Source organism: Oreochromis niloticus, linkage group LG11, assembly GCF_001858045.2.
Source record: "Oreochromis niloticus isolate F11D_XX linkage group LG11, O_niloticus_UMD_NMBU, whole genome shotgun sequence".
Lineage (NCBI taxonomy): Eukaryota > Metazoa > Chordata > Actinopteri > Cichliformes > Cichlidae > Oreochromis > Oreochromis niloticus.
The window spans coordinates 8,276,064-8,303,176 of NC_031976.2; the positions used below are offsets into that span (position 1 = coordinate 8,276,064).

The 27,113-nt window shown below is 40.8% G+C and overlaps 2 protein-coding genes across 7 annotated transcripts in view; both read right to left on the reverse strand.

Moving 5' to 3' along the window:
* LOC100696973 (F-actin-uncapping protein LRRC16A) overlaps window positions 1-9,416 on the reverse strand; it is a 75,846-nt gene extending 66,430 nt beyond the window's left edge. For 2 of the 4 annotated variants that reach the window (XM_025911348.1, XM_025911347.1), the window contains exons 1-2: window positions 8,819-9,416; window positions 46-143 (exon numbers count right to left, since the gene is read on the reverse strand). In XM_025911348.1, coding sequence (XP_025767133.1) covers window positions 46-143; window positions 8,819-8,858 — 138 coding nt within the window. In that variant the 5' untranslated portion in view covers window positions 8,859-9,416. The remainder of the gene's footprint in view (window positions 1-45; window positions 144-8,818) is intronic. The other 2 variants (XM_019364317.2, XM_013270465.3) reach the window with 2 other exon arrangements.
* A 900-nt stretch (window positions 9,417-10,316) lies between these two features.
* Window positions 10,317-21,904, reverse strand: LOC100691514 (tumor necrosis factor receptor superfamily member 11B). Of its 3 annotated transcripts, XM_019364323.2 has the most exons (5): window positions 21,706-21,904; window positions 21,221-21,611; window positions 20,901-21,080; window positions 20,737-20,818; window positions 19,975-20,639 (listed from the first exon to the last, which is right to left on the reverse strand). In XM_019364323.2, the coding sequence occupies exons 1-5, from the start codon at window positions 21,721-21,723 to the stop codon at window positions 20,399-20,401; spliced, it is 912 nt and encodes a 303-aa protein (XP_019219868.1). In that variant the 5' UTR covers window positions 21,724-21,904; the 3' UTR covers window positions 19,975-20,398. The 3 variants fall into 3 exon arrangements, with proteins under 3 accessions (XP_019219872.1, XP_019219871.1, XP_019219868.1); XM_019364327.2 differs by lacking the exons at window positions 19,975-20,639; window positions 20,737-20,818; window positions 20,901-21,080; window positions 21,221-21,611 and adding exons at window positions 10,317-11,109; window positions 11,206-11,287; window positions 11,508-11,898 and having other exon boundaries at window positions 21,706-21,896; XM_019364326.2 differs by lacking the exons at window positions 19,975-20,639; window positions 20,737-20,818; window positions 20,901-21,080; window positions 21,221-21,611; window positions 21,706-21,904 and adding exons at window positions 10,317-11,109; window positions 11,206-11,287; window positions 11,508-11,898; window positions 11,998-12,480.
* Window positions 21,905-27,113: the final 5,209 nt, after the last annotated feature.

A 27,113-nucleotide genomic window follows, 5' to 3' on the forward strand; every position in this document is an offset into this window, starting at 1 on the left:
CCTTAATGAAACAGTATGGTTTGGCAGCATTAGGAGTTGACTCACCAATACTCTGTTCTCCATCTTGTCTCCTTTTATCTCCAGTTTGACTCTCTTCCGCAGTGACAGCTTCACTTTCCTTCCCACCGCATCCCTCACGCTCTCTACACAGAGGAGGAGAGAAGATGTCAAATAAGAAGTGACACCGACTAAAGTGAGAAAATTTGGGAAAATGCCGTTAAAGAAATTGTAATTCCCTACGAGAAGAGAAGAGAAGAGAAGAGAAGAGAAGAGAAGAGAAGAGAAGAGAAGAGAAGGCTTTTAATGTATATTCTTTTTAATTTGTAGTCTCTTTCCAACTTTGCTTACGCAGCAGAGAAAGATCAGTGTACATCTGCCACAGGGGAAAAATCCATCATATCTACTGATTACGAAAAAAGAAATGATGAAAGATTTAAGTTCCATTTTATTATAAAAGAATATTGACTTTCTTCTAGTTTTCATTTAATTATCAGATCATGAATCCCTTATCTGAGGACTGAGACGTTTAACTCCTACTTTCTAACATGTTCTTTATAAAAAGAAAAGAAAAAAACATAATTTATAATATAATAATTTAAATTATTTCAATTATGCATGTAAGTATATCCATACCCGTTTGAACACAGGCCCACAGAGGCTTAATGCCGAGTGTACGTTTCCCGTTACAGACTGATTATTCACACCCAGCAGAAGTGTCAACAACCAGCGAACAGGCTCAAACAGGAGAACTGGGTCAGCCCCCTCTCCACGTTCACCTAACATACAGTCACAAACGCAGTCTGCGCACATGCGTCTGACGCAGACGGGGATTCTGCATGTACATCTGTGCTGCGCATATCCTCGCCTACGGGCTTCCTCACACCATCATCAGATCAAAGGAAAAGTAATAATTAGGTACTGTGCAAAACGGTTCATCTGCCAGCCTTGAGCTTCCTAAATAAACTTCACTGCAAGTGTGCACCATTTCCTGCTGCAGCACTTTTGCAACCTCAGTGCAGAAACCTGAGAATCACAGAAAAATCTCTGCGACTCTCGAAAAACCACAAAGGTAGGCCTTGTATGTTTTAATGGGCCTGGGCAGATTTTGGTCTCACATCGTTCGTGTCGAACTCGGATGCAATTTTTCTGCCAATTTAATGTAGTTGTGACAGGAGTGCTTATTTTACAAGGCAACTGTGTTTGCATTTGGTAGGTAGAGCATGTGCGCTATAGGTCACACCAGTTTAAATTGGAGGTGGTGGGGAAATGACACACCTATGTCACTGCAAAAGCGTAAACAAACTACTGAGAGCTCCATAAATTAGTTGGCTAATTTATTAACTTAGTTTCAAACCTGATTTGTTGCTTCACAAAGCCACTGATAAATTCCTCATTTTACACTCATGACATACAGTAGGGGAAATAGCGCCGTGTACTGTAAAATCTTAAACGAGGTCCTCTTTCCCTCAGCCAAAACACTGAAGAGGGGTAACAGATGGGTCTTCCAGCATGACAATGGCCCAAAACATATCACTAAAGAAACAAAGGAGTGGCTAAAGAAAATAAATATTAAGATGCTCGAGTGGCCTGACCAGTCTCCAAATCTCAGTCCTATAGAAAATCTCTGAAGAAAGTTGAAGCTTGGAGTTAACAAGAAGCAGCCAAGAAACCTAAAGGACTTAAAGTTTCTGTGAAGAGGAGTGGGCAAAAATCCCTCCTGAGATTTCCACCACTGTACAGTTTCATCTATAAAGAATTAAGATGTTGGGAAGCAATCATGTAATAAGAGTGTTTTGCAGGTTACCTCTGTGGTGGCCATCTTGTTTTCCCAGTAAAAAGGTGGCCTGCCTCAATTGCAGCTCTTTTATAGGCCAGTCTGATTGGAGAAGGCGTGGTCTTTAGAGTATTTAAAGGGAGCAGGAAATGGATTGGGGGCCATTTTGAGAAGTTGCTATCTGTATATGCATGATATCGGCATGAGATAATAAAGCAATTACTTCAGTTAAGACAGTGTGAAGTCTAATGTTTCCCTCACCGCATCTCTCGGCGTAACAGTGGTGTCAGGAGTGGGATCTGGTTACACCTGCGACTGAGGGAGAGAATACGCGGTATGAGGGGTGTAGGACGTGGAAGAAACCGTGGGACAAGGAAGAACCCCCTTGCTGACATGGAGGAAAGAGAAGGTGGACAAACAATTGAGCCAGATCCACCACCTGAAGGAGCAATGGCTGATGAGGATGATTTTGAACCAGTAGTACGGCCTAAGCATACTGCAGTTGGTGTTGTGAGTAAAGAACTTTCTGAACCGGATATCTTTGATGAAATTAGAGCATTTATGCGGCATTCCAGAAGAACAGAAGCAATACTGTTTGAACAGATTAAACAACTGAGTGACAATATACCAAGGCTGCAACATGATGTACATTCTGAACTTCAGCCTTCTGTCCAGAGTGACATTTCCACAGCAGCTGTTTTCCCAAAGCAAGAGACTGGGCAACTGCCTCCACTATCAGCTCTGCAGCCACCTCACGGAGTCGCTGAGCACCAAGCTGAGCTGCCTCCTCCATCTCAACCACTGCATGCACAGCCTCAAATGCATGTTGTTCAACCTGCTCCAGTGCAGAGAGCAGAAATGCACCATGGTGCTAAGCCAAGAATACCTGACTTCAGGGAAGGTGAGGATCCTGAAAGTTTCTTTGTACGATTCGAACGTATAGCTAAAACGTGGGGATGGCCACAAGTTGAATGGGCAGCTAGAGTGGTCACGTTATTGACTGGAAAAGCCCTTGAAGCTTATGCTGGCATGGATGAAGAACAGTCTGACTCTTATGATGCCATTAAAGCTGCAGTGTTATCCAAGTTTAATGTAACAGAGGAGACCTACAGATACCGGTTCCGGAGCACCAGTGTCCCAGTGGGTGAGAGTGTGCGTGAAACCTACAATCGGATAAAGGGACTCTATAAGCGATGGATGCATCCTGACAGTCGGAGCAAAGAAGAGATTGGTGAAACCATTATTTTGGAACAGTTTCTTCGTGTGCTGCAGCCAGATGTCCGCACATGGGTGAAGGAGCACAACCCAAAGACAGGAGGGGAAGCTGCAGATCTGGCTGAACGTTACCTGGCTGCTCATCGTGAACCTTCTAAGTCAAAGATGACTGTGGGGAGACCAAGGTTTGGGGAGGTAAAACCTCCAGGGGTGGCTAGTGTTGAAAGCTTGGACACTAGGGGTGGTAAGAAGCCTATACATTGCAGTCAAAGGTACAACCTCATTTGCTATTACTGTCAGCAGCCTGGTCATAAAGCTTCTTTATGTCCCCTAAGAAAACCAAAGTCAGTAGAGTTGTGTGTAGTTCCCTCCACAGGCCTTGAGGGTGAACTAACTGGTGATGGTTTAGTGCCACATAAGCATGTGGTAGATGTTTCAATAAATGGCCAAACAGTAAAGGCTCTTGCTGACACTGGTAGCTCACAAACCTTGGTTAAATCTTCTATGTTGAGCAATGTATTACCTGACTTTAACAAACCTGTAAATATTACTTGTGTTCATGGGTGTCAAAAAGATTATCCAACAGCAGATGTCACTATTGAAGTTGAGGGCCAAGCATTTATGTTAACTGTAGGAGTGTTGGATCAGTTAGCATATGATGTCATTCTGGGAGAAGACTTGCCAATCTTAGACAGTTTGGTGCGCAATAACTCTGAAGCCTATTCCTGTGCTGTTGTCACTCGTTCAATGAAAAGGGGTTTAGAACCACTGCCAGATGTAGATGAAGACTTATTTGAAGGAGGAAGTAAAATTAGGAAAACAAAACAACAACGTAGGCAGGAGAAAAATAAAAACAGTGGTAGGGCAAAACTTCCGGAACCAACCTTACCAATGTCTCCACCTATTGATCTTCAGTGGGAGTTTCCCAATAATTTTAGAGAAAGACAGGAAAATGATCCATCTTTACAACCTCTCTTTAAGAAAGCATGCAACGTGGATGATGGAAAAGAAAATGCAGTAGGGCTTAAAAGAGTAACTGGAGAACCTTTCATAATAAAGGATAACCTTCTGTATCTAGCAGACATGGAAAAACCCAGACTTGTTGTACCAAAAGAGTACCGATCAGTAATTCTGCATTTGGGCCACACTGTACCATGGTCAGGACATTTGGGACAGGCAAAGACTTATAATCGTGTTGCTCAACGTTTTTACTGGCCAGGATTATACAAAGATGTGGTTGACTACTGTAAAACATGTCATGAATGTCAGAAAGTGGCTCCCACCAAACTTTCAGACCGAGCCCAGTTGCAAACGTTACCAATAATGGATGTACCTTATGAGAGAATAGCGATGGATATCATAGGTCCTTTACCTAAGAGCAGTAATGGTCATAAATATGCATTAGTCATTTGTGATTATGCCACAAGATATCCGGATGTTTATCCACTGCGTTCTCTGCAGGTCAAACACATTGTTCGATGCTTAGTAGACCTTTTTTCCAGAGTTGGCATTCCAAAGGAGATCCTGACAGATCAGGGTACCAGTTTTATGTCACATTTGGTAAAGTCTCTTTATGACCAACTTGGTGTAAAAGGTATTCGAACTACTCCCTACCATCCAGAAACGGACGGTTTGGTGGAACGATTTAATGGTACATTGAAGCAAATGTTGAGAAAGTTTATTGATGATACTGGCAAAGATTGGGATAAATGGTTGCCTTTTCTATTGTTTGCATACAGAGAAGTGCCACAGGCTTCAACTGGTTTCTCCCCTTTTGAGCTGCTCTATGGAAGGCAGGTTAGAGGCCCTCTGGATATGCTGAAAGAGAACTGGGTGGCTGGAGTGGCACCGGGGTCTACTGAAGTGGCTTCGACGACCAACATCGTTTCCTACATATTGCAGATGAGGGACAAACTGGAAACATACAGAGAAAAGGTTAGAGACCATATGCAGAAGGCGCAGCAAAAGCAAAAGGTATGGTATGACAAGCATGCCTGTGAGAGAGAACTAAAGACTGGTCAAAAAGTTTTAGTACTTTTGCCTACTGGACCAAGTAAGCTGCTGGCTAAGTGGCAAGGACCTTATACTGTGGCCAGAAAAACCGGCCCAGTGACATATGAGGTCATTTGTCCAGACAGACACAAATCAAAGCAACTGCTACATGTAAACTTGTTAAAAGAGTATCATGAAAGAAATGCCCCAGAACCAGGTGTGAAGCGAATCCTGATGGTACGGGATGTTCAGCCTGAAGACAGTGGCATTTCGGAGGTTGGAGAAGTTGAGATGAGTCCATTCAGAGACATGCCCAAATCTGAAGACCCTCCTGAACATCTGACTGAAGATCAGTGGCATCAGTTGAATGAGGTGAGGCAATCTTTTCCATCTTTGTTCTCAGACAAACCGGGCCGAACAGATGCCATAACACACAACATCATCTTGAAAGACACAAAACCTGTTCGTCTTAAGCCTTACAGGATCCCAGAACGGATGATGGGACCGTTGAGGAAGGAGGTTCAGATGATGCTGGAACTCGGAGTGATTGAGCCGTCAAAGAGTGAATGGTCAAACCCCATTGTACTTGTTCCAAAGAAAGACTCCCCTCAACTACGATTTTGTTCTGACATGAGAAAGCTAAATAGTATTTCCTGTTTTGATTCTTATCCAATGCCACGGATTGATGAGCTACTGGAAAGACTAGGAAAGGCTAAATACATTACAACCTTAGATTTGTGTAAGGGTTACTGGCAAGTGCCTTTAGAGCCGTCCTGTAAAGAATACACAGCCTTCCAAATTCCAGGAATGGGCTTATTTCAGTACACTGTGTTGCCCTTTGGTCTTCATGGGGCACCTGCAACTTTTCAAAGGTTGATGGACATTATCCTTGATGGTTGTTTCAAGTTTGCAGCTGCCTACCTGGATGACGTGGTGATTTACAGTGAGTCTTGGGAGGAACACCTGCAGCATCTAAAGGTTGTGATGGCGAAGATCCAGAAGGCTGGTTTGACTCTGAATGTGAGTAAGTGTGCCTGGGCACAAGAAGAAGTGAAGTATCTAGGATACATTGTTGGCCATGGACAAATAAAGCCGCAAGTTGAAAAGGTAAAGGCTATACAAACAATTCCCAGACCTAAAACCAAGAAGCAAGTGAGGTCGTTTCTGGGCTTGGTTGGCTGGTTTCGGAGGTTTATTCCCCATTTCTCAACCTTGGCAGCCCCTCTTACAGATCTCACGAGAAAACACACTTCTAAAGTGATGTGGAATGACGACTGTGAACATGCCTTCCAATCTTTAAAGAGACAGATTTCTGAAGCACCTGTTTTGCAAAGCCCGGACTTTTCCAAACCATTTGTTGTGCAGGTAGATGCCTCTAATGTTGGACTTGGAGCAGTGCTGGCACAGGGAGAAGCTGGTGAAGAAAAACCTGTGCTTTTCTTAAGTAAAAAGCTGTTTGACAGGGAAAAAAACTATTCCACAGTGGAAAAAGAAGGACTGGCAATTAAATGGGCAATTGATTCATTGAAATATTATCTCCTTGGAAGAGAGTTTATTCTTCAGACAGATCACAGACCCCTGGTGTGGATGCACTCCAAACAACATCAAAATGCGAGGATACTGCGCTGGTGCCTAGCCCTCCAGCCATACCAGTTCACCATCCAGCATTGTCCGGGTAAGAAGAATCTTATTGCTGACTATCTTTCCCGTTTGCCGGATATGTGTCAACCTGAAGGGGGGGGTGGTGAGTAATGTTGGGAAGCAATCATGTAATAAGAGTGTTTTGCAGGTTACCTCTGTGGTGGCCATCTTGTTTTCCCAGTAAAAAGGTGGCCTGCCTCAATTGCAGCTCTTTTATAGGCCAGTCTGATTGGAGAAGGCGTGGTCTTTAGAGTATTTAAAGGGAGCAGGAAATGGATTGGGGGCCATTTTGAGAAGTTGCTATCTGTATATGCATGATATCGGCATGAGATAATAAAGCAATTACTTCAGTTAAGACAGTGTGAAGTCTAATGTTTCCCTCACCGCATCTCTCGGCGTAACATAAGAAGACATCATATATCAATATAGAGACAAATAATCATTTAAGTCATTTTAGAGCCAGTTTGCTTCAAAAGTGGGGAAAATTGTTTTTCCTCTCTTCTAACTGTTTAAAGTTCTGAGTGTGAGAAAATAGTAACATAAAGCAATTTTATGGAAAGAAAGGGCATTTTAAATATTTAACTCACTCTCCAAAAAGATCATAGAGATGAAGGTCAAGTTTACTACCAGCATCAGCATTGCGCAGTAAGCTTTCTCCTTCCGTTTCCTAACTCTCCTTGCTGACGCAGCCTTGCCTGTCTGGTTACTTTAGGTGTGTAATCAGGGGAGTAACTGTTGCCCTAACTTTGAATGTGTCTCAGCATGTTTCAGTAAAATACATTTTGAGCACCAACTCACTTATTCTGAATATGTCCACTTCAATATTCCATCCTCAAAAGGCTGAAGTGTTTTCCCCGTCCTGACCTAATCTGCTCACTACCAAGTAAGTTAAACGGAAAACATGAGCACAAGCACATGACATGTCCTGTTACTCAGCAGAGAACAGTCTGAGTTCATGCAACACTTTTCCATCTGCAGCATCATGCTGAAACTCCTTGCAGGATGCCAAGAGTAATGCTGCATGATACTGAATCATCGCCACCAACAAACAATGGCTGGTTATACCCAGACGCAGACAGATTCCTTATATTTAGTGTGCAGAGTTGGGTGAATTAGTCAGCAAACATCAGGGAAATTTCCCATTAGGAAGAGGAGGAAAAATACCGTCTATAACAAACCCAAACACTGTAAAAACCTGCAAAAACTGTATTTAAAATTATTCAAGTGGTTCCCAGTCTCTGTTAAAGACATATATGTTTAACGGTTCAGGGAAAACGTAAACAAAATGGCTCAAATTAGTTAAAAGGTCAAGTGTGCAAGAGTTCCACTGAAATTCCTGCAATGTAAAATTACACTCTTTATGGCTTCTGTCCTAACTGGAGGCCAGGTTACACAGAAAATAACATGTAAAAGCTGTGTTAGGGAACTATAGTATAAATGATCCATGGCTAACACATGACCTGACAGCATTTTCCTAAAAGCCTCCTTGACATTCTCCACTACTCCTGTGTTTGGCAATGAGAAAATGAACCCTGCTTGAGATGAAGGATGAAGAGCTTGTGTTCACCCAACATTACACCTGGGTGTCAAAACCTGAACTACTTTCTTAAACAGGGACCCTGAGCCAAGGGGTTGCCAGACTCAACACAAATGAGGAAAGAGGCTCATGAAAACATAGTAGAGCAGCTACCAAGAAGGCTAGAGATGCTAAAGTGGACCAGGATGACTGTGAGTTAAAATTACGTGCAGAGGACTGACAGACTGACCACACACATCTCAACTATCTGGCTCTTCTCCCATGTAAACATTAACAGAACAAGCACCTTGTGGCAGTGCTCCACGTATAAACATCTCAAGCTTAACTGGAGCTCAAGAATTTGCAGTCTCTTAATAACAGCAGTCTGCTTTAGGGAGAAATCTGTTTAGTATTGCTATGATATTGAAATGAATGAATTTAAAAGAAAAATAATGAACCCTGTATATATATTTTTATTCTGTGGTTGGATATTTGTGCCTTAGCACTGCACTCCAAGTGTGGCTGCATTATAAACACAATAGATTTTATGGTTACAATACTATCACTAAAACTTGTTCCCATACGGAGCACATGCACGCTGTGAGTTAGGAAAATGATAGAGAGGGTATCGGTGATTGTTCCAGCCTGGACACAGCCACAAATCCGCTTTTGTATCTTACCCAGAAGCTCTTTTGGGACCTCCGACACTTCCTCGCTCATTTTGCTGAAGATAATATCCAAAACAACGATAAGAACTGGCTCAGCGCATCGAGAAGCCTTAAATTATGAGGGGAAATCGTGAGCGGAAAAAGAGGAAAGAGTCAGGTGGTTCCGCCGCCGCCGCTGCTGCTGCTGGGATTCTCCCGGTTACATGCTCCTCTTCTCTCGCAGTGTCCGGACAATGTATCCGCTTCTGTTTAGGCGCATCCCTTTTCAGTTTGGAGAGTGGTGAGGTTCAAAGGCTGATGCTAGGGAGGGAAAATCAGCTAGAGTCCTTTTAAAATCATGCTGAAACCCGGCAGCCTGAGCGCCTGGCCGAGATAAAAAAAGACCACCGCTTACACGCTCTCACACACACACTCTACCGTAAAGCTGTCGGTAATGGGCTACAGTAGGCTACCAGCCAATGGTGGGAAACGGAGCCCCTCCCCGGTCGGTGATGCACAGCCTGGGAGCCGATGCGATGCCGAGCCGGCATGGCGTGGCAGGAGGGGCGGCGGCGCTGGTGGTGTCAGACCGATATTAATGAGCAGACTACAGCACCAGCTCCTGGGAAGCTGGGACCTCTAGCGGTGCCAATCCCCATGTCTAACACCTTACACACAAGACTCCCGATGCAGAAGTAGCTAAAGCGCACAGCGTCATTAGCTTTAAAGATTATGTTATATATCGCTTGCAAGTACATTAAAAATATATTAACCTCCTAAGACCCGAACTCTTCCACGGCATGCATTTTTAATTTCTCTTTGCTATTTGGTCACATTGGGGCCTGATGAATGTAAAAGCAAAGAATTACCAGATTTTTTTTTTTTTTTTACCTTATTTTTGTTTTTACGAAAAATAAGAGCGAAATATGAGGATATTCGTTTAAAATTTTGATAGAACAGTAGCAGCATAATGTCCTCGTAAGTGGATATCAGGCCCTTGTAGAGCAAAATTGAGTATTTTGGTCTAAATAACCCAAAATGTGATGTCCACATATGTGGATGGCAGATCCTAGGAGGTTAAAGCTTTGTTTGATAGTTGTTAGAGTCTTTTGAGGAAAAACAGCAATAGCATACGTCAAGAGTGGCAGGCTACATTTTATTGTTTGAAATAAAGACTTAATTTGTTGGAAGTGGTTTTTCCAACACTGATATAAACGGAGAGGCGGCGACACCATGTGGTAGCTCGTTGACAGTACAGGTTGTTATGGTTGCACCATGTTGGATTCTTTATATATATATATATATATATATATATATATATATATATATATATATATATACACACATAGATATATATATATATATATATATATATATATATAAAAGAAAAGTTTTGCAGCACATTTTTTTTAGTAAACTATACTTGAACTATAGTTGAAATTAGAATATTTCCGCCTTTCCAGATTGTGTCAAACAATTTGGAGAATCAGGTAGAGTGCTGTAAAAAAGTATTTGTCCTCTTTCTGATTTCTTCCACCCTTGTTAAATCATGAGTTACATGTAGTTAACAGTTTTTGGAAGGCTGACCGGTCGCGGTTACACTCTTCATAGCTGCCCATACTTCCTCCTTACTTGCACTTCCTATATCACTGTCTTTATTTCATCTGTTCTCTCTCATTTGCAACACACTCTTCACTTCTTATCATATATTCATGTCTATCCTTAACCACCAAAACCCGCTGCAAATCATTTCCAGCTCAATCTCTCCAGTCCTTTTCTCCTTCATGCGTAGTCTCTCAGTACTCCTGTCTGCTTTCGTAATCTGAATCTTTGCAAACCTCTTCCTTCAAATACTTTCCTGTACTTCCTCTTTCCCCCACCAAACCGCTGATGCCCAGACACTACACCATCTGAAGTTAAGTACAACATATACAAACAGTAGCTTTAGCAATGAAAACCTAAAGTTTATACAGTACATATACACATATAAAATGACAAACGATACAAAGAATATTCTCCTTTATCACATAACAACTTTGTAAAACAGGTATACAGTTTTTATAAATGTGTAACAGACTGCAGACTAGAGAGCATTGTTTACTTCATCAATTGTTAAGCTGCAGTTTGGGTTCTGCTGCTTAATCTCATGGAGTCTCTTCTTTAGTTTTTTTGCCATGGAGTTAAGATCTGAAGCTCTTAGCATGTCAGGAATCTTCCTCAGCTTTTCCTCTGGAGCCTTTGCCAGCCAGTCTATGATGTGATCCATGAGAGTCTCTCTCTGTTTGGGGAGATTGCGCCTCTCTTCCAACGAGGTAAGGATGTATCTGTTGCAGGGAGACAATGGTTTAATGGGCATCTTTTTTGAATTTAGAGGTGAAGGAGTGCTGGAGAATAATCAAACAGACAAAGAGTGTGCTCACTTGGAAACAAATTTCTTCATTTTTCCTACACGCATCCTGTGTGAATGGAAGAATCCTGAGAGGAATGTCCTGAGAGTCTCACCTGAGAAAGTTTGAAATAACTTTGTAAATTTGGTTGCATTAAAAAAAATATTTTGTTTTTGGCACCTGTGAGAGGACTTCAGGTCACTACCATTCAGTGGAGTTGTCATGAACTTAGTTGTTGGAAGTGTAAAGTGAGTTAGACATAATGATGTTTTGGATAAACAGAGGAAGATGAATGGATGGTTTAGTAGTTCATATTTAATAAATGGGTACTGTACCTTTGGTTTGAACCCCGTATCCGGGGCCACACTCTGTGTGCCTGATACAGAAGTCATCAGCCGAGTAAAAGCCTTCTTTGCACCGACAGATCCTGTTGGTTGTCGGGGAGCACTCTGTTTCCACCTCCTGGTTACCTGTGCAAATGTTGCTGCAGTACAGACACCTGGGCAGGTAGTTCCACAGATCGGTGAAGTGGCCATCTCTGCACGACTGACACTGTGTGCGTGTGGTGGCAGTGCAATGAGCAGACATGAACGTGCCTGGTGGACACTTGGGACATTTGAGGATTTCTCCGGTTACCGGGTCTCGATGGTCAAAGGTGGGAACAGGATCCACCACTGAGGCACCACAGAGTGAACCGGAGAGCAGGAACAGCGCTGTCGCGATAATCTGTGAAGAGAAATGACACGCGTCATTATGCGAAAAAACACAAACAAACAAACAAACAAAAAAGTACGCTCCCAATATTACATCAGAGTTATGACATACTGAGGTTCCAACAAACATGTCGACGATGAACTCGCGTTGCCTTGAGGTCTTGATGTCTAGGCTTAGGTTTATATGTTGATGTTTAAACTACGGGAATTCCCCACATTCTTACCGCGATGACGCTGTCCAAGCTTCTAAAACATTTGCGCACGCACACACACACAATGTTTCCGTTGTTGAGAAAAACATATCTCTGCACTAACTTTGTTGTTCTTGATGCCGCGTTTTATATAATTCAGTGCTGAAATCATAACAATAAGGTAGCTTCTAAAAGTGAAACATGAAAGCTATCACAAGGGCCTTGGTAATGTGTTAAGTAAAAATATTATGGGATTTGTTGATTTTAAAAAACAGACTTGTTTTGAGATAAAACTTTCAGACGTTTTTAATTATATACAACACGGCATCAAAAAGAGTAGCAAAGTCATTACAGGTATGTTTATCCAAGCAAAGGAAAATTAATCCAAAACAGCCTTTTAAACAACTTTATGTCCTTGGGTAACAGATTGATGAATTCACGAGGTGCACTTAAAGGGACCATGAATAACGACCTTATATTAAACCGTACATAACGGTGTAGGTGCGCAATGCTTTTTTCAAGCGTTGATGACGTGACTACACGTAGTAGTGGTGTGCGGATCGACACTGACATATGAATTCCTCCAATAACAAATATTTATCAAAACGATTTTCATATTAAAATATCCTTATTTTATTAATTTAGGGTACATTTGTAATTTATGATTAACAGGACCACTGTGTCGATTGGTAGGAACTACTTCTTCTTCCGCCTGTCATAGTTATATGCGAAACACCGCTGTTTAAATACATCACAGCTCACATGTGCTCACTAAAGGCTCTGCCATACTGCAAATTTTGGTATGATCCAATACCAGGTAAATTAAGAGCAGTATACAGTACACTTCACCGAACCTATAAAGAGAGTTTATGTAGGGGAGGGCAGTGTGTCATTATTTATGAGCTGAGTCATCAGGCATTTGCCAAATTCTGAACACATTTTAATGAACACCAACACAACAGTATTGTGATTTTAAGAACCCATAATAAATAGTTGACACGGTTTTCCTATATATTGATTCTGTTTTTTGGTTTTTTGTTGCTTTTTTTAGAGACCTGGAATCTGTTGTTTAAATGTGCTATAGGCTACAAAAAATTGACGTGACAATATTTTTTTTTATTTAAAAAAAGATTTTAAAAATGTATTTAACACAGCTCAGTGGTATACAGTGGGGTTACCGGTAGGTTAAATGGTAAAACTAAATTGCCCATAGGTATGAATGTCTGTGTTAGTCTTGTGACAGACTGGTGACCTGTGATTGTGGAACTGCGGAAGAAAATGTATGGATGGATTCACAGTCTAGGCTTAGGTTTATGTGTTGATGTTTAAACTACGGGAATTCCCCACATCCTTAAAACTACAGAATCCCATTTGTTTAATTAACAAATATACATTAACAAATATGACTATGAAATAACTAATGAGATAAACACATGCTACAATAAATGTATGAGTTTAGCTTGGAGTAATATGTGTGCCTCGATTTACTCAGGTAAGGTTAGTTGAGTTGAGCATTAGAAGTGGATTATGTAGGCTATGTGTCATAATATGCATCGTACTTGCTGTAAAGCAGCAGTTTTAGGCTTTAAAAATTAAATGTAAAACTGAAAAACATTTCATACTCAATACAGATTGATAATAACAATCTATGACTCTGTGGTGGCCTCAGCCATCTGTGGTGGCTCTGTGGTGGCCTCAGCCATCTTTTATGGTGTGGTCTGCTGGGGGGGCAGCATCTCTGCTGGGGACAGGAAGAGACTGAACAGGCTGATCCGAAGGGCCAGCTCTGTTCTAGGATGCCCTCTGGACCCAGTGGAGGTGGTGAGTGACAGGAGAATGGTGGCTAAGCTGTCATCCCTGTTGGACAACATCTCCCACCCCATGCATGAGACTGTGACAGCACTGAGCAGCTCCTTCAGTGGGAGACTGCGGCACCCACGGTGTGGGACGGAGAGATTTCGCAGGTCTTTCCTCCCCACTGCTGTCAGACTCTACAATAAAGACTTTTGCAGCTGATCAAACACACAAACCCACACATGTACAATAAGACTGCTATATGTGCAATTCTTCTTCTGACGAAGTTGTGTTTTTGTATTTTCCTACTCAGTTGTATATAGTAATTGTATTTCTATTTTATTCTATTGTATATAGTATTTTATTTTATTTTATTGTATTTTATTGCATTCCAGTGTTTTCTAATTTCTGCTACATAACTTTGCACTTTTGCTGTAACAAAACAAATTTCCCACCTGTGGGACTAATAAAGGCCATCTTATCTTATCTTATCTATAAAATGTTTCTCAGCTGTAATATTTTCAGTCATACTAGTATTGAGTGATTGTTAATTGAATATTTTTAAAATTTTGGTATTGACTTTTCGAGTTTTTGTGTATGATAATTCTTCATAATTAAACAATAACAATAATTAATCTGATAACTTTTCATTAGGAAAATACAGATTTTCCTAATGGGTTTTGGTTTTTGGACTTGAACTGACTAGTTAGCTCTGAGATCATTCTTACTATGTCTCTGAGTTTTCTTGTGATCAGTTTAGTTTCTTTGTTTCTTAGGTTCCCCTTGTGTCTTTGTCCTCTGTGTCCCTCTCTGTGTGTTTGTGTGTGTCCTTGTGTCTTGTTCCCCTCCTTGTGTTTCCTTCCATGGCTCCCCTGTCTGTCATGTCAGTTCATGTATGTTCACCCCGGTAAGGTTGGGTGATATATCGACTATCTGAGTCTATAGGCTGAGGTTATTGTCAATCGTTTTTACAAGGGAGATTTTTTTTATTTATTTGCCCATGAGTAATTTTGCTAATAATGTTGGCTGAAGCTAACAGAAGCAGTCAAAAGAAATAAATAAAAGCGCTGTTTTAACGGCACCCTCCTTTAGCTGCGAGCAAATGCACCCAGCTCAGAGTGTGCCCAAATGCAGCAGCGATTCATTTACTCAAACTCATAACAGAAAGAAAGAATTGCAGGGAAACAACGAGAAACTGGCTTCTTTTTTCCACTATAATGGTGTTTACAGGCCGTTCCAGTGTTTATCTGTCTTACACACTCGACCAAACAACAAATAAGTTAAAAATCAAAATGTCTTTTCCAGTGAACATAAAAAATTTTTTTTTTAAAGTTTTTTGTGTGTTTTGGCGCATCTCAAATAAATAAATAACTAAATGACTAATCCAAAAAGTATCTATATTAATACTGAAACAAACAAGAAAGAAGGTAAAATATTCCCTCCAAACAAAACTTATAAACTCTTTGACAGGAAAACAAGCATGTTTACTTTATCAGGTTTTAGCAGTGTTAACAATATTACCAGCGGTGCTGAAAACGCGTTCTGAAGGTGTGCTTGTGGGTGGTATACACAGATATTTCCGTGCCATGTGTGGCATCAATGGGAAACGTTTTTCATGCATTTTCCACCAAACCAGTGGATCATCTTCTCCGTCTACGACCTCCTCGCTAAGGTAACAGTCCATTTCTATCTGCGCCTTCTCCTCCAGTGTGCAATTTGGCAATTAGTTCGTCCATGTTTGGACGTCTTCGGTGTTCTAAACGCGCAATTCAGTCCGTGCATGATTACATTGCTCCGCCCATCAAAAAGTCTGCTCATGCGTGAATATTGTCGGTTATTGGGGTGATGATTTTCGGTTTGAAAATTCTTACCCCCGACCCATTATCTCCCTCTCCCTCTGTGTCCCTTGTTTCCTTTGTTTTCGTCTCCTGATTCTGTTCCCATGTTCCCAGTTTGTTTCTTCCCTGGTCCCAGTGTCAAGTCCATGTGTCTTAGTCTGCATGTTTCCTGTTTTATTTTGACAGTCTCTACTCTCGTGTTCAGTGTGTTCTCTTTGGTTCCCCCCTGCTTCATCACGTATTAACTTTTTACAGCTGTGTTTCTCTTGTGTTTCCACTTCCCTCGTCACCCGCGTGTATTTATTGTGTGAGTTTTCTTTTGTTCATTGTCAGATTGTCTTTAATGTGTCCTTCTCCGTGTCTTCTGCGTGTAGTCATGTCTGACAATGAATGTCCATTTCCTGTCTCATCTCCATGTCGCTCTCTCTCTCTCTCGGTCCATCACTCTCTCTCTTGCCTCTGTCATGTCACTGTGTCCATGTCTCAGTGTTAGCGATTTCATGTTTTATTGTGATCGTCACTTGTCTTCTACAAGATAATTTTTTCTGGCTTACAATGGTTTCATAACATTTATGATTAATATATTTGAGATATGTTTGACCTATTATAAGCTATCAAGTCATTTACAACAGGTCAAAGGTGGCAGATAGAGAACTTCACAGGAACAGGAGCCACTGCACCAGATTTTATACTTATTTTATTCACTAAACTTAGGTTGAAGGTAAGTAAGACTGCTATGGTGAGTAAAGGAGGTTGGCATGGTTTTCTGGGTGCAGAGCTGAGTGATGGAACAAGTGGAATAAGCTGTCCAGCCTTTCCTTTTCCAGAGTGGAGGTACATTGCAGCAGAAGGGCAGGAAGGTGGCAGTCCAGACTTCCTTCAGGAGGCCGAGTGGTAAGAGCAGCAGCAGCTGGAAGGTAAATTACCAGAGGTGGTTAGTAATGAAGTACAAATACTTTGTTACTGTACTTAAGTAGAATTTTCAGGTACCTGTACTTTACTTGAGTAGTTATTTTTCTGACAACTTTTTCCTTTTATTCCCTACATTTTTAAACAAATATCTGTACTTTTTCTTCCTTACATTTTCAAAACAGGCTCGTTACTTTTGGTTTAATGTATTTGAGTGGAGTTATTAGTTCATCACTGCGAGCCTCCAAATATCAAACCAATTTGAGCCTAGACATCAACAGATGAATGGCAATCCTTCATGTATAAATCACCAGGGGATGTCACATAGAAAAAAATGAAAACGTGTGTCATGTCAGGGTTTAAAGTGGGCTGGAATGACTGCAGGGTTCAATAAGTTGTGGTCACGGTACGTCAGCATCTAGCCTGCCCCATGGAAGAGGAGCAAGCATAAAGGGAGTAATATTTAAGTGTCAGGTAATTTCAAATACAGCATTTTTATCAGTTCAGCAAACACCGAACTGTGTGCAGTTTGTCACACAGTGTGTTGCTAGCTAAAGGTCCAGCTGCTGTGTTTCACAGAGAGAGAAAAGAAAAAGAGCTAACTTCACTCAGAGATGGAGAAAGACAAGAAAGATGGAACGGGGGAGGCAGAAGAGAGGTTAGATTAAAAGGCAATGACTGCTCAGTGGTATTTGGTAAACTGGAGATTTAAAGCTTACAATAACTACTACTACTACTGCCTGTCACCCCTCCCAGGGTATTGGCCGCCAAAGGTAGATCTCCAGAGATTTCTGTCCTGAGCCATTCTTTCTAGGTGGGTCAAGTTGTAGCCCATCTTTTTTGCTTCTGCCTTGAGGTCTCGTTGCCAGGTGTTTCTTGCGTGGCCTCTCTTTCACTTGCCTTGGGGATTCCACCTGAGAGCCTGCCTGGCGATGTTGGTTCTTGGTTTGCGTAAAGTGTGCCCTACCCAGCACCATCATCTCTTCCTGATTTCTTCCTCTTCTGGGAATTGACAGGTTCTTTCCCATAGTTTGATGTTACTGATTGTGTCTGACCAGCAAACGTGGAGAATCCTTCTGAGACAGCTGTTGGAAAATGTTTATTTGTCTTCCAGGTTTCAGCCCCGTACAGCAGTACTGACTTCAAGTTGGAGTTGAACAGTCAGATCTTGGTAGTCAGGGTCAACTCTCTGGATGCCCAAATGTTCTTGAACTGGATGAAGGCAACGCTTGCTTTGCCAATCTTTGCCTTGACATCTGTATCGTTTCCACATTGCTGGTCGATGATGCTGCCTAGGTAGGTAAAAGAGTGTTCTTCCTCCAGAGGACTCCCACTAAGGATGATTGGGTTGTTATTATTGGACTTGATCTTAAGGATTTTGGTCTTCTCCTTGTTGATGATGAGTCCAACCCTTAGCTTACAATAAGGTCGTCATGTGACATAATTTTTTGTCATATCGTGAAAGGGGCTGAGGTAGGCCACCTGCTATTTAAAAGCTGCATGAACTCCTCTGCAGGTTAGTGCAGGATAAACAGGTTAATTTGTGCTACTGTGATGCGCTACTTTAAGTAAAGATCTTACATTCGAAAATATAAAATTGAACTCACAATAAAATAAAGAAAAATAAATATACCATTGTTGGGTCATTTAAGTTGAATGGTGCTTAGGGGTCTGCGATATGCTGAATATACTTGATGTAATGCAAGTTTTTCCACATACGATGGTTAAGATGGCGTTATACATATCATGATATATATTGTGTATCGTGATATAGCCAAAAAATATTGCGATATTAGACTTTCCTCATATCACTCAGCCCTAGTGGTGCTCTTTACCATCTCGCATCAACAGTGACATATGTATGCAAATGAATATAATTATAAAAAATAAAAGTGGAAGGACACCTGGAAACATGCAAAAGGTTTCTAGTTATCAAAAAGTCCGTGGACTGGCAGTAACAGGCTGCGAGCCAGTTCTCTGGAAGGGTTGGTCGTACAGCTCAACACTGTTCCTGTGAAGACTAGGTGCAGTTTGAATGCGGAAGCTTCCCTTTTTTCTTGTAAAGTTACTGTCTATTGTGAGAAAATGCGGTAAAGTTTTGAGGAAAGTTTATGTTTAGTAGAAATTAGTCTTTATTTACTTTGATTACAGTTTAATAAAGGGCACATAAATAGATACCTTTATAGAAAGGCTTGTATGAATTTCTAATGAACATTTGACACACCAGATGCCCCTAAGCTGAGATGAGTTATTTTGTCCAAAGTGGCCATTGTTGCCTTCTCTTGATAAGAAATAAGCTTTGGGTGGCGGAAATACAAACAGGGTATCAGTACACCTACTTACTTACAGCATCATTTCCTTAGGGATTAATAAAGTATTCTGATTCATAAGGACATAATGTCTGTACTTTTGCCACCTCTGCTTGTTACTATATCAGGTGTTTACTCAAAGTTGCCACTAGATGGCGCGTAACGCTAAGGAGGAACGTAAACCTTCGTACAGGTCAGAGCTGCAGCACAAATCCTGCAGTCAAGCACTGAACAAACTTTTGTTTTCTGCCTCTTTGTTTTGATGGACAGTTGCAGGGTTTATAACTACACACCTCCCACATCTGCCAATTATCACAAGTGCTTGATTGCAGTTTTTGCTGCAAAGGGTGGCACAAGCAGTTTTAGGGGGGAATTACTTTTTCACAGTGGAGCAGGTGTGGATAGCTTTTATCCCTTAATGAATGAAACGATCATTGGAAAACTGCATTTTGAATTTACTCGGGTTATCTTTGTCTAATATTACTGTGACAAAAATGCAAAAAATTAGAAATCAGGAAGGGGCGAATACTCAACCAATACTGTATTTTTGTAAGTTTAAAAGGATCCTTTACAGTATTATACTTTAACAAAACGTTGATGAGCAGTGCATTCTAAGTTCTCTTGACATTAGGCTGAAATCGCTACCAATTCTTCATTTTATTGTCAAGTAAATGATCAAATAATTAATACATTTATAATTACAATGAATTTACTAATGTGTTTATGCAATTATTAATTCATGAAACTGTCCAATTGTTATATCCAGGACTCCTTGTCCTTCATACTTATGGGATCTCTAACAGTTCCTTGCTCTAACTGTAGTACTTTGTAATACAATTACAAAGTACGTGTTTTACTCCAGGATAATGGTAACAAGAAAGACGAGCTACATTTTTACTTGTTTGAAATGATTAGTTCATTCATAGGAAGGTCATAAAGGAGGAGGGGATACAGGAGGTTGTGACTTTAGGTTACAGTGTGCGCGATACTCTGTTAGGTTTTTACACTTGGCAGGTAAAATATTTCAGTTTGAATGACACTCACAATCTTATAAAAATCCTTTTATTTAAAACTTTAAATAACATCACAATGTCATGTTCAAAATATTTTCATATTTCAGTTTTTTTGTGTGGAGTTTCTAGTTGTTGTTTTTTTTTATTTTCCACCCTTAAGTTTGTAACAATATGGAGTTAAGTGCAACATTTACAAAAACAGCTGTAGCAATGTGAATATATGTATTTAATAGCTTGTTCATTGTGGCCCTAATTTCATAGGAATAATTCACCAAACTCATCTGTAATGGAGTCATGTGTCTTCTTATCAGAAGCCTCAATGTATAAAAATAATATTAGTTGTGTTAACATTTGTCTACCTTTATTACCATGCATGTACGCCAATAAAATGGAGAATGGTGTAAAAATATCCTCCTATAACACTTATAAAAATGTTTTCAATGTGTAACGGACTGCAGACTAGAGAGCATTGTTTACTTCATCTATTGTGAAGCTGCAGTTTGGGTTCTGCTGTTTAATCTCATGGAGTCTCTTCTTTAGTTTTTCTGCCATGGAGTTAAGCTCTGAAGCTCTTAGCATGTCGGGAATCTTCCTCAGCTTTTCCTCTGGAGCCTTTGCCAGCCAGTCTATGATGTGATCCATGAGAGGCTCTCTCTGTTTGGGGAGACTGCACCTCTCTTCCGACGAGGTAAGGATGTATCTGTTGCAGGGAGACAATGGTTTAATGGACATCTTTTTTTGAATTTAGAGGTGAAGGAGTGCAGGAGAATAATCAAACAGACAAAGAGTGTGCTCACTTGGAAACAAATTTCTTCATTTTTCCTACACGCATTGTGTGTGAATGGAAGAATCCTGAGAGGAATGTCCTGAGAGTCTCACCTGAGAAAGTTTGAAATAACTTTGTAAATTTGATTGCATTAAAAAAATATTTTGTTTTTGGCAGATAATATTAATAACATACCTCCGTTTGCAAGACTCTCACAGGTGCCACACACGGTGTCAGAATAGGCTGAGCCAGTGAGGAGTACGCTCTGCCCGCTGGAGCACTCCTGATGTTTTACACACAAATCCACCGCAGAAGATGAGCTGGAAAAATATCCCGCTGGACACTTTTCACAAACAGTGTTTGTCTGCTGTGTACCTAAGAGAGGACAACAGAGGACTTCAGGTCACTACATTCAGTGGAAGTGTAAAGTGAGTTAGACATAATGATGTTTTGGATAAACAGAAGAAGATGGATGGATGGTTTAGTAGTTCATATTTAATAAATGGGTACTGTACCTTTGGTTTGAACCCCGTATCCGCGGCCACACTCTGTGTGCCTGATACAGAAGTCATCAGCCGAGTAAAAGCCTTCTTTGCACCGACAGGTCCTGTTGGTTGTCGGGGAGCACTCTGTTTCCACCTCCTGGTTACCTGTGCAAATGTTACTGCAGTACAGACACCTGGGCAGGTAGTTCCACAGATCGGTGAAGTGGCCATCTCTGCACGGCTGACACTGTGTGCGTGTGGTGGCAGTGCAATAAGCAGACATGAACGTGCCTGGTGGACACTTGGGACATTTGAGGATTTCTCCGGTTACCGGGTCTCGGTGGTGAAAGGTGGGAACAGGATCCACCACTGAGGCACCACAGAGTGAACCAGAGAGCAGGAACAGCGCTGTCGCGATAATCTGTGAAGAGAGTGACACGCGTCATTATGCGAAAAATAAAAAAAACAACAACAAAAAAGTACGCTCCCAATATTACACCAGAGATAAGACATACTGAGTTCCCAACAAACATGTCGACGATGAACCCGCGTTGTCTTGAGGTCTTGATGTCTAGTCTTAGGTTTATGTGTTGATGTTTAAATCACGGGAATTCCCCACATTCTTAACACGATGACGCTGTCCAAGCATGGAAAACATTTGCGCACGTACAGGCATTAGGTACGGTTTGATATGCGGTCGCTATTCGTTTCGCCTTTAGGTGCACCTCGTAAATTCAGCCATCTCTACTCGCAAGGACATAAGGCTGTTTAAAAGGCTTTTTTGGGTCAATTTTTCCGTTGTTGGGATAAACACACGTCTTTAATAACTTTGTTGTTCTTGATGCCGCGTTTTATATAATTCAATGCTGAAATCATAACAATAAGGTAGCTTCTAAAAGTGAAACATGAAAGCTATCACAAGGGTCTTGGTAATGTGTTAAATAAAAAAATATTATAGGATTTGTTGAATTACAAAAATAGACTTGTTTTGAGATGAAACTTTCAGAAGTTTTGAATTATATACAACACATCAAAAAGAGTAACAAAGTCATTAAAGGTATGTTTATCCAAACAAAGGAAAATTAATCCAAAACAACAACCTTATGTCTTTGGGTGTACAGATTGATGAACTTACGAGGTGCACCTGAAGACACCATGAATAGCGACCTCATATTAACCGTACATAACGCTGTAGATGCGCAATTGTTTTTTCAAGCGTTGATGACATGCCTACAAGTGGTTGAAAAACAGTAGTGGTGTGCGGATCGATACTGACATATGGATTCCTCCAATAACAGATATTTATCCTCTGGAATTGATTTTCATATTAAAATATCCTTATTTTATCAATTTAGGGTAAATTTGCATTTGTAATTTATGATTAACAGGACCACTGTGTCGATTGCTAGGAACTACTTCTTCTTCCGCCTGTCATAGTTATATGCGAAACACCGCTGTATAAATACATCACACCTCACATGTGCTCACTAAAGGCTCTGCCATACTGCAAATTTTGGTATGATCCAATACCAGGTAAATTAAGAGCAGTATACAGTACACTTCACCGAACCTATAAAGAGAGTTTATGTAGGGGAGGGCAGTGTGTCATTATTTATGAGCTGAGTCATCAGGCATTTGCCAAATTCTGAACACATTTTAATGAACACCAACACAACACTGTTGTGATTTTAAGTACCCATAATAAATAGTTGATACAGCTTTCCTATATATCGATTCTGTCTTGTTGTTTTTTTGTTTTCTTTTTGTTTTTTACAGACCTGCAATCTGTTGTTTAAATGTGCTATAGGCTACAAATAATTGATGTGACAGTATTTTTTTTAATTTTTTTAAAAAAAAGATGTGTGCCTAGATTTAGTCAGGTAAGGTTAGTTGGGTTGAGCATTTGAAGTTGATTATGTAGGCTAGGTATCATTAAAATATGCAACGTACTTGCTGTAAAGCAGCAGTTTCAGGCTTTAAAAATTAAATGTAAAACTGAAAAACATTTCATACACAATACAGATAGATAATAATTTGCAATTATAAAATGTTTCTCAGCTATAATATTTTCAGTCATACTAGTTAGTGATTGTTAATTGAATATTTTAAAAATTTCGGTATTGACTTTTCAAGTTTTGAAAATAATAAGATAAGATAATTCTTCATAATTAAACAATAACAACAATTAGTCTGATGACTTTTCATTAGGAAAGTCCTATTCCTATTCATTAGGAAGGTATAATTTGAAATACACTACTTTGTATGGACCCCCGTGGTCAGCCTCCAGACCTGCTCCATCTCTTCCATTGGTCACTTGGCCAGCCACCTGAACCGTTTTGTTTTGGACTCCGTTTCCTTAGATCACGGCCAGCGTTCAGAACTTTTTTCACCATGTTCTTGGACTTTTGCTCCTGGGTTTTGGTTTTTGGACTTGGCGTATTTGTATTCTATTTTTGTGAGTGTTTTGGTATTATTATAATTTAAGTTTAACTAGTTACTTCTGAGATCATTCTTACTATGTCTCTGAGTTTGCTTGTGATCAGTTTAGTTTCTTTGTTTCTTAGGTTCCCCTTGTGTCTTTGTCCTCTGTGTCCCTCTCTGTGTGTTTGTGTGTGTCCTTGTCTTGTTTCCCTCTTGTGTTTACAGAGGTACCTTGTGTACCTATGAAGCGCCGTGAGGCGACTTTTGTTGTGATTTGGCGCTATATAAATAAAATTGAATTGAATTGAATTGTTTACGTGTTCCCCTCCTTGTGTTTCCTTCCATGGCTCCCCTGTCTGTCATGTCAGTTCATGTATGTTCACCCCGGTAAGGTTGGGCGATATATCGACTATCTGAGTCTATAGGCTGAGGTTATTGTCAATCGTTTTTACAAGGGAGATTTTTTTATTTATTTGCCCATGAGTAATTTTGCTAATAATGGTGGCTGAAGCTAACAGAAGCAGTCAAAAGAAATAAATAAAAGCGCTGTTTTAACGGCACCCTCCTTTAGCTGTGAGCAAATGCACCCAGCTCAGAGTGTGCCCAAATGCAGCAGCGTTTATTTACTCAAATAGAAAGAAAGAATTGCAGGGAAACAACGAGAAACTGGCTTCTTTTTTCCACTATAATGGTGTTTACAGGCCGTTCCAGTGTTTATCTGTCTTACACACTCGACCAAACAACAAATAAGTTAAAAATCAAAATGTCTTTTCCAGTGAACATAAAAAAATTTTTTTTTAAAGTTTTTTGTGTGTTTTGGCGCATCTCAAATAAATAAATAACTAAATGACTAATCCAAAAAGTATCTATATTAATACTGAAACAAACAAGAAAGAAGGTAAAATATTCCCTCCAAACAAAACTTATAAACTCTTTGACAGGAAAACAAGCATGTTAACTTTATCAGGTTTTAGCAGTGTTAACAATATTACCAGCAATGCTGAAAACCCGTTCTGAAAGTGTGCTTGTGGCTGGTATACACAGATATTTCTGTGCCATGTGTGGCATCAATGGGAAACGTTTTTCATGCATTTTCCACCAAACCAGTGGATCGTCTTCTCCGTCTACGACCTCCTCGCTAAGGTAACAGTCCATTTCTATCTGCGCCTTCTCCTCCAGTGTGCAATTTGGCAATTAGTTCGTCCATGTTTGGACGTCTTCGGTGTTCTAAACATGCAAATCAGTCCGTGCATGATTACATTGCTCCGCCCATCAAAAAGTCTGCTCATGCGTGAATATATCGCCTATTGTCGGTTATTGGAGTGATGATTTTCGGTTTGAAAATTCTTACTTCCCGACCCATTATCTCCCTCTCCCTCTGTGTCCCTTGTTTCCTTTTTGTCCCTGTCTCTGTGTCCCAGTCATGTCATTGTTTTCGTCTCCTGATTCTGTTCCCATGTTCCCAGTTTGTTTCTTCCCTGGTCCCAGTGTCAAGTCCATGTGTCTTAGTCTGCATGTTTCCTGTTTTATTCTGACAGTCTCTACTCTCGTGTTCAGTGTGTTCTCTTTGGTTTCCTCCTGCCTCATCACTATTAACTTTTTACAGCTGTGTTTCTCTTGTGTTTCCACTTCCCTCGTCACCCGCATGTATTTATTGTGTGAGTTTTCTTTTGTTCATTGTCAGACTGTCTTTAATGTGTCCTTCTCTGTGTCTTCTGTGTAGTCATGTCTGACAATGAATGTCCATTTCCTGTCTCATCTCCATGTCGCTCTCTCTCTCTCTCGGTCCATCACTCTCTCTCTTGCCTCTGTCATGTCACTGTGTCCATGTCTCAGTGTTAGCGATTTCATGTTTTATTGTGATCGTCAATTGTCTTCTACAAGATAATTTTTTCTGGCTTACAATGGTTTCATAACATTTATGATTAATATATTTGAGATATGTTTGACCTATTATAAGCTATCAAGTCACACAGTGTGTTGCTAGCTGAAGGTCCAGCTGCTGTGTTTCACAGAGAGAGAAAAGAAAAAGAGCTAACTTCACTCAGAGATGGAGAAAGATAAGAAAGATGGAACGTGGGAGGCAGAAGAGAGGTTAGATTAAAAGGCAATGACTGCTCAGTGGTATTTGGTAAACTGGAGATTTAAAGCTTACAATAACTACTACTACTGCCTGTCACCCCTCCCAGGGTATTGGCCGCCAAAGGTAGATCTCCAGAGATTTCTGTCCTGAGCCATTCTTTCTAGGTGGGTCCAGGTGTAGCCCATCTTTTTTGCTTCTGCCTTGAGGTCTCGTTGCCAGGTGTTTCTTGCGTGGCCTCTCTTTCACTTGCCTTGGGGATTCCACCTGAGAGCCTGCCTGGCGATGTTGGTTCTTGGTTTGCGTAAAGTGTGCCCTACCCAGCACCATCATCTCTTCCTGATTTCTTCCTCTTCTGGGAATTGACAGGTTCTTTCCCATAGTTTGATGTTACTGATTGTGTCTGACCAGCAAACGTGGAGAATCCTTCTGAGACAGCTGTTGGAAAATGTTTATTTGTCTTCCAGGTTTCAGCCCCGTACAGCAGTACTGACTTCAAGTTGGAGTTGAACAGTCAGATCTTGGTAGTCAGGGTCAACTCTCTGGATGCTCTTGAGCTGGATGAAGGCAACGCTTGCTTGCCAATCCTTGCCTTGACATCTACATCGGTTCGACCTTGCTGGTCGATGATGCTGCCTAGGTAGGTATTAGAGTGTTCTTCCTCCAGAGGACTCCCACTAAGGATGATTGGGTTGTTATTATTGGACTTGATCTTAAGGATTTTGGTCTTCTCCTTGTTGATGATGAGTCCAACCCTTAGCTTACAATAAGGTCGTCATGTGACATTATTTTTTGCCATATTGTGAAAGGGGCTGAGGTAGGCTACCTGCTATTTAAAAGCTGCATGAAATCCTCTGCAGGTTAGTGCAGGATAAACAGGTTCATTTGCACTACTGTGATGAGTTTAAACTAAAGAGCAGTGTGTTGGACTGGTGCACAGGGACTGGTTCACAACTTAACTGCTTCCCTACTTATTTTGCTGTTTAGAGGCAAAGAAACCCACTATAATGTAAACAACAGAAGAGTTTTTATTTTCCTTCTTTTTCTCTGCTCATGTTCTACTTACCTGGTTCAAGTTGAGTACCTTTGTTAGAATTGAAATTTAGACTGAAGTAAAGTTTGTGGGATCACAGTTCCTGCCCCCCTTGAGTTCCTGCCCCAAGTGGAGGAGTTTAAGTATCTCGGGGTCTTGTTCGCGAGTGATGGGAGAAGGGAGCCGGAGATCGACAGACGGATTGGTGCTGCGGCTGCAGTGATGCGGACGCTGCACCGGTCCGTCGTGGTGAAGAGGGAGCTGAGTGTAAAAGCGAAGCTCTCAATTTACCGGTCGATCTACGTCCCGACCCTCACCTATGGCCACGAGCTGTGGGTAGTGACCGAAAGAACGAGATTGCGGATACAAGCGGCAGAAATGAGCTTCCT